This window comes from Myxine glutinosa, chromosome 4 (genome assembly GCF_964187855.1).
Source record: "Myxine glutinosa chromosome 4, kmMyxGlut1.1, whole genome shotgun sequence".
Lineage (NCBI taxonomy): Eukaryota > Metazoa > Chordata > Myxini > Myxiniformes > Myxinidae > Myxine > Myxine glutinosa.
Window position 1 is genome coordinate 145,310,117 of NC_136264.1, and position 11,353 is coordinate 145,321,469.

Below are 11,353 nucleotides of genomic sequence, written 5' to 3' on the forward strand. Positions count from 1 at the left end.
AAACGATGACTCACACCATCATTGTTTTCAAAACAAGCTAAGGTTAAGGTGATGTTACGGGTCTTTGTGAAGGTATAATCTCTGAAGTTAATGATGTGTTTAAATACTTCGTTTAAATAAATACTTAGTTGTTTTTGTATTACTTATCTATCAGATGTTGATTTTTATTTTGTATTACTTTGTGAGACTTTCCTTCAGGTGTTGTTAGATGTTAGCATATAAAAGTTTGACTATTCTTCAAGTTTTACTGCATTAACAGTTCATTATGTCGTGTGAACACATTATTGTGATGCGACTTGTAACATTGACAGTAACATTCACTTTTATTATTCCAAGGGGCATCATTGCTGAAGGTTGAAACCCCTTCCAAAGAAAGTAGATATATTATCTATTCTTTGGTGAAATAGCCTTTTTTTCAAACTTTCGATGAGAGCAGGATTTTAAGATTATTTTACCACTGTCAGACTTGGTCAAATAGTCAGTGTCACTCCATAGCACGAATTTCATTTCATGACTGTTGGAATACATGACAATGTGTATGAATTTCCTTAACTGCTGATCAGAGCCATGGGTGAAGTGTACACCATAATCAATAGAAAGAAAAAAATAATTTTTGAAATGAAAAAAGGGGAATTTTTTGACTCAATTGTCACTCCATAATGATGTGGAATGCCCCCTCTCCTCTTCCCCTGTTCGTTCATTCCCTGTTGTTTGTACCACTGTCAGTTCTACTTTGCTCTCACATGAGCCACGCTCCTGTAAATAAAAAAAAGTCAGAGTACTGGATTAATTTGTGCTGATATTTCGTGTACATATTTTGGTGTTTTCGCTTTTTAATTGCTTAAACCTGGAGGTTTATTGTTCTTTGTGTGCTGTGTGTTTCATGTTTAAGTTTGTACATTGTTGAATGGAATTTAGATATTATTATTCATGACAGCATGATTAACAGATTCCGTGCTTAGTGTATACCAAGCGATGTGCCGACCAGAGCTACTCACATTCATACGATAGTGATTCTGTGATCCTTTCCTGCAGGCAGAAGGAAAGAAGAAGAATTTATTTACATGTATTCGCCATTTTCTACAAAGATGTTGCAAACCAAGTTGTCTCAAACGTCAAGGTAGGAAGATCAGCATTGAGAAGAGCAAAAACCCATTTGGTACATGCTTATCATCAATAAATTTTCATTGGACAGTTGAGCAACTGCTTTGTTAAATGTTTGGCTTTCCTAAAATATTATTCAGCTTTGCTAAATTATTGTTTGGCTTTGCTAAAATTATTTAGGCTTTGCTAAAATTATTGTTAGGCTTTGCAAATGTATTTTTCAGCTTTGCAAAAATATTGTTCGGCTTTCCTGAAATATTGTTCGGCATTGCTAAAATATTGTTCTGCTTTCCTGAAATATTGTTCAGCTTAGCTTAAATATTGTTCTGCTTTGCGAAAACATTGTTCGGCTTTGCTAAAATATTTTTCTGCTTTGCTAAAATATTGTTTGGCGTTGCTAAATTATTGTTCTGCTTTGCTAAAATATTGTTCGGCTTTGCTAAAATATTGTTCTGCTTTGCCAAAATATTGTTTTGCTTTGCTAAAATATTGTTTTGATTTGCTAAAATATTGTTTTGCTTTGATAAAATATCATCCGGCTTACCTGAAATATTGTTCGGCTTTGCTAAAATATTGTTTTGCTTTGCAAAAAGATTGTTTTGCTTTGTAAAAATATTGTTCGGCTTTCCTGAAATATTGTTCGGCTTTGCTAAAATATTGTTCGGCTTTCCTGCAATATTGTTCGGCTTTGCTAAAATATTGTTCTGCTTTGCTAAAATATTGTTCGGCTTTGCTAAAATATTGTTCTGTTTTGCTAAAACATTGTTTGGCTTTGCTAAAATATTGTTCAGCCTTGCTAAAATATTGTTCTGCTTTGCTAAAATATTGTTCGGCTTTGCTAAAATTTTCTGCTTTGCTAAAATATTGTCCGGCTTTGCCAAAATATTGTTTTGCTTTGCTAAAATATTGTTTTGCTTTGTTAAAATATTGTTCAGCTTTGCTTAAATATTGTTCGGCTTTGCTAAAATATTGTTTTGCTTTGCTAAAATATTGTTTGGCTTTGCTAAAATATTGTTCTGCTTTGCTAAAATATTGTTCGGCTTTGCTAAAATATTGTTCGGCTTTGCTAAAATATTGTTTTGATTTGCTAAAATATTGTTTTGCTTTGCTAAAATATCATCCGGCTTTGCTAAAATATTGTTTTCATTTGCTTAAATATCGTTCTGCTTTGCTAAAATATCATTCGGCTTTGCTAAAATATTGTTCTGCCATTCACACTTGCCAATGGTTTCCTGGTTCTACCAGGTGAGCCCAGGGACATTGCCTTTATTTTTTTTCAAGGAATCTGTTGATAACCTAATTTCTGAGGGGTCCTCGTCTGACATATTTTGATGTTTAGATGATGAGATTCAAGAAGATAAGGAGGATGTTTCTTTGAGTTCTTCACCTGAAGAACAAGAGAGAAAGAGAATGAAGGGAAATGGTGAACAAAAGTTGGAAAAACAGGAGGAAATAAAAATTGACGATGACAGTCAAAGTGTCCGGCTGTCTGTGGTGAGTAGACAATTCTGGTTTGTTGTTGTGATGATGAAGTGCAACTTATTCATTAAAAAAAACCTTCATGAATGTTGCTATGAAAATGGGGTCGTTGGCCAGGATAAATTTGATGTTTGGGTAAATATCTAAGAGGTTTATTGTATCACATGGTGTAATTGTAGAACTTTCAAAGGAGATTGAAGAATTGAGAAGAGTTTGAGAGAGAGAGGGGGATCGGAAGAAATTGAGTTTTAGAAGCATTAAACTTTACTCGATTACAATTTACATGTGCCCCACTAGGAAATCTTGCCCACATCCGAATTTAAACAGGTGGCTGTGATGAAACGAGATGTAGATCGAGTGAGGGAAGATGGGGCAGATGGGGAAAAACATGGAGGAATGTCATGTCGAGTCATCAGCACACAAGTGCATTTGGTTATTTCTAGAAGAAAAAGGTCAATGATAAAAAGACAAAAGAGTGTGGGAGAAAGGACGGAACCCTGAGGGACACCGCTGTTGATAAGGAGGGAGGGAGATGTTGAACCATCAACCATTACAGAGATAGAGCGGTCGGAGACAAAGCTCAATACGACAGAGCAGAGTGAAGGAGGAAACCCGAAACAAGGAAGCTTCGATATCAGACCTCAATGCCAAACTCTGTCAAATGCTTTTGAGATATCAAGGCCTACAATAAAGGATTCCCCAAAGTCTCAGAAAAGAGGCCCAGACATTCGTTATGTAAGAAAGGTATCACCGGTAGATCTTGCCTTGTGAAAGCCTCATTGATGGTCAGATGGAAGACTGAGATCCAAGATGGTTGAGAAAATGGTTATTGAGAAGACATTCAAAGACTTTGGAAATAGTAGCAGTCAGAGCAGTGGGATGGTAGTTGGGAGGGTTTGAATGATCACCCTTCTTTAAGATAAACTGTACTAAGGCATGTTTCCAGGAAAGAGGAAAAGTTTGGGTTTTTCAACAAAAACGGAAAATGAGCAAGCACAAGAGCAAGTTCTGAAGCACACACCTTCGAGACATGTAGTGGAGTGCCATCTTGTTTGTATGCCTTGCATGTGTCCAGAAAGAGGGATACTTTTATGACTCCATGAAAAGAGATTACAGGGAGTGGCATTGGATTGGTAAGGGGTGCTTCAAAGGGAGATGGAATTTTAAAAAGTCATCCATTGTGAAATTAGATGAGAAAAGAGAACCAAAAATAGATGCTTTATCAGTCGGAGAGACAGCGATAGTACCATCGGAACGGAAAAGCAAAGGAAAGGCAGAGCAACAGAAGTTGTTGGAGATACTTTTTCTTAAGACCAGAAAGATCTATTTGTGGAAAAAGATGAGAGGTTGTCACAATTCTTTTGGAAAAAGGCATGTTTCGCCTCACTAGTAACATGTTTGCAATATTTTCTGGCAGATATGAAAGCTGAATGTGAGTCAGAGGAAGAAGAGTTTTTCCATCTCCGACATGCCGCATCCTTTGCACGAATGGCTGCATAGCAGGAATTGTTGAACCATCAATTGGTAGGAGAAATTGACTAGAAAGAGAAGGGGATTCAAGCCTCCATTCCTGCAACAATAACTTCAGCTATACGTTCAGCAGAGATAGAGGCATCGCCTCAGGAAAAGCAGTAGTCTTTCCAGGGAATTTTAAATTTTAATTTTTTTAATTTGATATGTCTTTGTATGTATGATATGATATATGTCTTTGGGGTGTATGATATGTCAAAGGAAATTTGAATTTATGCTTCTTTGAGTAATGGAAAAATTTTCTTTCCATGCTTTCTGACTTTCATGAAATTACTTGCCATAATTGGAGGAACGTGCCATTGCAGAGGTTATCAGATTTGAGCAAAATTCATAGCAACCTCTTGGATACTCTACTGTCACCATATCAAACGCCTTGATCAATTTATCAATTCCATATGCAATGCCTTCATAAGGTGCTTGGCATCATCTGGCGAGACAGAATACCGAACACCTCAATCCTAGACCACTGTCGAATCCAAGGGATTGAGTATTTCCTGATGCAAGCCCAGTGCTGCTGGTCAGGACACCACACACGCATGGAAGACCATAGAATCCCGAGCGCTTTTCTATGGACAACTTATATTTGGTAAATGGTCACTTGGTGGACAAATGAAGTTAGGGTGTCCTTAAGTTGACACTCAAGTCTTGCGCCATTGCAGTTATCACCTGGTAACATCAGGCCACAAACAAGTCAGCTTGGCGTAACATCTGCCACAAAGGGCTGGACCACTTTGAATGTGAGAGACTTGCTATCGAGAAACAGCAGAGGCAAGAAAGGAAAACCTGCCAACGTCCATCTCTGCAAGGACCAGTCTATACTTGCGATGTTTGCGGTACCCTCTGTGGGCCCCGCATTGGACTATAAATACAGCCATTGCACGACACACAATGCTTCGGATCACACGAACGAAGGGAAGACATTCCTCCAAAACGATGACTCACACCATCATTGTGTTCAAAACAAGCTAAGGTTAAGGTGATGTTTCGGGTCTTTGTGAAGGTATAATCTCTGAAGTTAATGATGTGTTTAAATACTTCGTTTAAATAAATACTTAGTTGTTTTTGTATTACTTATCTATCAGATGTTGATTTTTATTTTGTATTACTTTGTGAGACTTTCCTTCAGGTGTTGTTAGATGTTAGCATATAAAAGTTTGACTATTCTTCAAGTTTTACTGCATTAACAGTTCATTATGTCGTGTGAACACATTATTGTGATGCGACTTGTCACTCCTTGACAGTAACATTCACTTTTATTATTCCAAGGGGCATCATTGCTGAAGGTTGAAACCCCTTCCAAAGAAAGTAGATATATTATCTATTCTTTGGTGAAATAGCCTTTTTTTCAAACTTTCGATGAGAGCAGGATTTTAAGATTATTTTACCACTGTCAGACTTGGTCAAATAGTCAGTGTCACTCCAGAGCACGAATTTCATTTCATGACTGTTGGAATACATGACAATGTGTATGAATTTCCTTAACTGCTGATCAGAGCCACGGGTGAAGTGTACACCATAATCAATAGAAAGTAAAAAAATAATTTTTGAAATGAAAAAAGGGGAATTTTTTGACTCAATTGTCACTCCATAATGATGTGGAATGCCCCCTCTCCTCTTCCCCTGTTCGTTCATTCCCTGTTGTTTGTACCACTGTCAGTTCTACTTTGCTCTCACATGAGCCACGCTCCTGTAAATAAAAAAAAGTCAGAGTACTGGATTAATTTGTGCTGATATTTCGTGTACATATTTTGGTGTTTTCGCTTTTTAATTGTTTAAACCTGGAGGTTTATTGTTCTTTGTGTGCTGTGTTTGATGTTTAAGTTTATACATTGTTGAATGGAATTTAGATATTATTATTCATGACAGCATGATTCACAGATTCCGTGCTTAGTGTATACCAAGCGATGTGCCGACCAGAGCTACTCACATTCATACGATACAGTGATTCTGTGATCCTTTCCTGCAGGCAGAAGGAAAGAAGAAGAATTTATTTACATGTATTCGCCATTTTCTACAAAGATGTTGCAAACCAAGTTGTCTCAAACGTCAAGGTAGGAAGATCAGCATTAAGAAGAGCAAAAACCCATTTGGTACATGCTTGTCATCAATAAATTTTCATTGGACAGTTGAGCAACTGCTTTGTTAAATGTTTGGCTTTCCTAAAATATTATTCAGCTTTGCTAAATTATTGTTTGGCTTTGCTAAAATTATTTAGGCTTTGCTAAAATTATTGTTAGGCTTTGCAAATGTATTTTTCAGCTTTGCAAAAATATTGTTCGGCTTTCCTGAAATATTGTTCGGCATTGCTAAAATATTGTTCTGCTTTCCTGAAATATTGTTCAGCTTAGCTTAAATATTGTTCTGCTTTGCGAAAACATTGTTCGGCTTTGCTAAAATATTGTTCTGCTTTGCTAAAATATTGTTTGGCGTTGCTAAATTATTGTTCTGCTTTGCTAAAATATTGTTCGGCTTTGCTAAAATATTGTTCTGCTTTGCCAAAATATTGTTTTGCTTTGCTAAAATATTGTTTTGATTTGCTAAAATATTGTTTTGCTTTGATAAAATATCATCCGGCTTACCTGAAATATTGTTCGGCTTTGCTAAAATATTGTTTTGCTTTGCAAAAAGATTGTTTTGCTTTGTAAAAATATTGTTCGGCTTTCCTGAAATATTGTTCGGCTTTGCTAAAATATTGTTCGGCTTTCCTGCAATATTGTTCGGCTTTGCTAAAATATTGTTCTGCTTTGCTAAAATATTGTTCGGCTTTGCTAAAATATTGTTCTGTTTTGCTAAAACATTGTTCGGCTTTGCTAAAATATTGTTCAGCGTTGCTAAAATATTGTTCTGCTTTGCTAAAATATTGTTCAGCTTTGCTAAAATTTTCTGCTTTGCTAAAATATTGTCCGGCTTTGCCAAAATATTGTTTTGCTTTGCTAAAATATTGTTTTGCTTTGTTATAATATTGTTCAGCTTTGCTTAAATATTGTTCGGCTTTGCTAAAATATTGTTTTGCTTTGCTAAAATATTGTTTTGCTTTGCTAAAATATTGTTCTGCTTTGCTAAAATATTGTTCGGCTTTGCTAAAATATTGTTCGGCTTTGCTAAAATATTGTTTTGATTTGCTAAAATATTATTTTGCTTTGCTAAAATATCATCCGGCTTTGCTCAAATATTGTTCTGCTTTGCTAAAATATTGTTTTCATTTGCTTAAATATCGTTCTGCTTTGCTAAAATATCATTCGGCTTTGCTAAAATATTGTTCTGCCATTCACACTTGCCAATGGTTTCCTGGTTCTACCAAATGAGCCCAGGGACATTGCCTTTATTTTTTTTCAAGGAATCTGTTGATAACCTAATTTCTGAGGGGTCCTCGTCTGACATATTTTGATGTTTAGATGATGAGATTCAAGAAGATAAGGAGGATGTTTCTTTGAGTTCTTCACCTGAAGAACTAGAGAGAAAGAGAATGAAGGGAAATGGTGAACAAAAGTTGGAAAAACAGGAGGAAATAAAAATTGACGATGACAGTCAAAGTGTCCGGCTGTCTGTGGTGAGTAGACAATTCTGGTTTGTTGTTGTGATGATGAAGTGCAACTTATTCATTAAAAAAAACCTTCATGAATGTTGCTATGAAAATGGGGTCGTTGGCCAGGATAAATTTGATGTTTGGGTAAATATCTAAGAGGTTTATTGTATCACATGGTGTAATTGTAGAACTTTCAAAGGAGATTGAAGAATTGAGAAGAGTTTGAGAGAGAGAGAGGGGGATCGGAAGAAATTGAGTTTTAGAAGCATTAAACTTTACTCGATTACATGTGCCCCACTGGGAAATCTTGCCCACATCCGAATTTAAACAGGTGGCTGTGATGAAACGAGATGTAGATCGAGTGAGGGAAGATGGGGCAGATGGGGAAAAACATGGAGGAATGTCATGTCGAGTCATCAGCATACGAGTGCATTTGGTTATTTCTAGAAGAAAAAAGTCATTGCTAAAAATAAGGAAGAGTGTGGGAGAAAGGATGGAACCCTGAGGGACACTGCTGTTGATAAGGAAGGAGGGAGATGTTGAACCATCAACCATTACAGATATCGAGCAGTCGGAGACAAAGCTCAATACGACAGAGCAGAGTGAAGGAGGAAACCCGAAACAAGGAAGCTTGGATATCAGACCTCAATTGCAAACTCTGTCAAACGCTTTTGAGATATCAAGGCCGACAATAAAGGATTCCCCAAAGTCTCTCAGAAAAGAGGCCCAGACATTCGTTATGTAAGAAAGGTATCACCGGTAGATCTTGCCTTGCGAAACCCTAATTGATGGTCAGATGGAACACTGAGATTCAAGATGGTTGAGGAAATGGGAATTGAGAAGACATTCAAAGACTTTGGAAATAGTAGAAGTCAGAGCAGTAGGATGGTAGTTGGGAGGGTTTGAACGATCACCCTTCTTTAAGATAGATTTTACTGAGGCATGTTTCCAGGAAAGAGGAAAAGTTTGGGTTTTTCAACTAAAACGGAAAATGAGAAAGCACAAGAGCAAGTTCTGAGGCACACACCTTCGAGACACGAGGAGTGCCATCTTGTTTGTATGCCTTGCATGTGTCCAGAAAGAGGGATACTTTTATGACTGCATGAAAAGAGATTACAGGGAGTGGCATTGGATTGGCAAGGGGTGCTTCAAAGGGAGATGGAATGTTAAAAAGTCATCCATTGCGAAATTAGATGAGAAAAGAGAACCAAAAAGAGTTGCTTTATCAGTCGGATAGACAGCGATAGTACCATCGGAACGGAAAACCAAAGGAAAGGCAGAGCAACCGAAGTTGTTGGAGATACTTTCAGCTTATGACCAGAAAGATCTACTAGTGGAAAAAGATGAGAGGTTGTCACATTTCTTTTGGATAAAGGAATGTTTCGCCTCACAAGTTACATGTTTGCAATGATTTCTGGCAGATATGAAAGCTGAATGTGAGTCTGAGGAAGAAGAGTTTTTCCATCTCCGATATGCCGCATCCTTTGCAAGAATGGCTGCAGAGCAGGAATTATTGAACCATCAATTGGTAGGAGAAATTGACTCGAAAGAGAAGGGGATTCAAGCCTCCATTCCTGCAACAATAACTTCAGCTATACGTTCAGCAGAGATAGAGGCATCGCCTCAGGAAAAGCAGTAGGCTGTCCAGGCAATTTTAAATTTTAATTTTTTTAATTTGATATGTCTTTGTATGTATGATATGATATATGTCTTTGAGGTGTATGATATGTCAAAGGAAATTTGAATTTATGCTTCTTTGAGTTATGGAAAAATTTTCTTTCCATGCTTTCTAAGTTTCATGAAATTACTTGCCATAATAAGGTTAACAGATTTGAGCAAAATTCATGGCAACCTCTTGGATACTCTACTGTCGCCATATCAAACGCCTTGATCAATTCATCAAATCCATATGCGATGCCTTCATGAGGTGCTTGGCATCATCTGGCGAGACAGAATACCTAATAGTCTGCAAGCCACCCTGGTAAACCTAGAAATGTTGAGTACCATGAGGTTTTATGGTAGAAATGTAATCTATGGGTCTTGGGGACTCAGAAACTTCCGGATGCTATTTTGCATCTGTGTAGCATTTTGCATAATTGCCCTAATTAGCATATTAATTAGGTCAAATCACTAAATACGGAATATCTTGATAAATAAGCAACATGGAGACTTTGGACCTATGTTTTCGACCCCAAGGAATCCAAATAACACGGTTTTAATCTCCTAAAATCCCTCCAACTATCCAAAATCCAATATAGCCGTCATGCATAACAATATAAATCTTAAAATCACCTAAACTCAGAAATTGTTAAAGATACGGATTTCATTTTGATGAGCACACCCATGTTTTTTACCTCAAGGAACTCATATAACACTTTAAAAACCCCTATCTCCCATCTGTTTACCTGAAAGAACATAAATTTCACATATCTATTTGTATATCTATATGTCGACATACAGACTTGGCATTTAATATGGAATTTTTTTTTCTTGACTTGGGTTTACTTTCTGAACTCGGTATATCAATCTGGTGAGTTTCTTTTATGCTTCGGTGATTTCTTTGTTAAAAGAACCATGTCACTGATTGTCTGTCGCAGCAAGAAGTCAATAACAGGATTATATCACAGGTGGCGTGACAAAATGTACGGACAGGTACATTTGACGATTGGCTTCACAATCGGGTATATAAGGGTTGTTGCGTTCTGTATTAGTGGAAATCAACTGCTGCACGTCTACAAAAGTTATTCCCGCTTCCTCTGGAGATGGTCCGTCAACTCGACAATGCTGTTTGTCATGGAGTGGTGGCTTTACGAAATTCTGGCATGAAACAGCGTGCTATTGCTTCGCAGTATGGCATCACTCAAGGTCAGGTGTCAAAGATCCTGAAACGAAATGCTCAGAGGGGTGTCCCGACTCCAATACTGAGGCCAGGACGTCCCCGCAGAACAACAAGGAGGGATGATCGCCAGCTGCACCGGATAGTTCGCAATGGCCGTACCAAGTTAGATAATCGGCTTAGGGCTGAGTGGCAGCAACTGACAAATGTGCCTGTATCCAGAAGGCTAGTCAACCAACGACTGGTTCAAGCAGGCTATCGTGCCAGGCGTCCCCTGAGAAGGCCACGTCTGACCAGACAACACCGCCAGCGCCGATTGCAGTGGGCCAGAGAGCACCGTCAATGGCAGCCAGGACACTGGAATCACGTGATCTTCAGTGACGAGTCTAGATTTCTGGTCTATTGTCAAGATGGCCGCGTCCGAGTGTGCAGACAAGTGCATGAAACCTACAACCAAGATTGTATAGTGCCAAGAGTCCAAGCTGGAGGTGGTGGGGTGACCGTTTGGGCTGCTTTTCATGCAGGGGGCAAAACTTACCTGGTTGTTCTGAATGGAAACCTGAACCAGTTCAAGCACAGGGCCATTCTGGAAGAAACATTGCTTACATTTGTTCGTGCAGCCTTTCGAGGAAACTTTGTCTTCCAAGATGACAATGAACTGCCTCATCGTGCTCGCATGATCCAACACTTTCTTGCTGACCGTGGTGTAGAGCATATGGAGTGGCCTGCCATGTCCCCGGATATGAATCCGAAAGAGAACTTGTGGGCAGAATTAACGCGTCAAATCGACAACTTGGACCAGCAGCCTGCCTCTGTGCGTGAATTGCAGCAGGCTATTGTAACTGCATGGCAAGCGATTCCTGTCCAAACCTTGGCAA

The 11,353-nt window shown here is 38.2% G+C and overlaps 1 protein-coding gene across 1 annotated transcript in view; it reads left to right on the forward strand.

Moving 5' to 3' along the window:
- Positions 1-11,353, forward strand: part of LOC144891561 (uncharacterized) — a 35,841-nt gene that overhangs the window by 22,924 nt on the left and 1,564 nt on the right. Inside the window, exons 9-12 of the mRNA XM_078775173.1 lie at positions 1,036-1,120; positions 2,444-2,598; positions 6,080-6,164; positions 7,509-7,663. Of these exons, the coding sequence (XP_078631299.1) occupies positions 1,036-1,120; positions 2,444-2,598; positions 6,080-6,164; positions 7,509-7,663 (480 nt within the window). The remainder of the gene's footprint in view (positions 1-1,035; positions 1,121-2,443; positions 2,599-6,079; positions 6,165-7,508; positions 7,664-11,353) is intronic.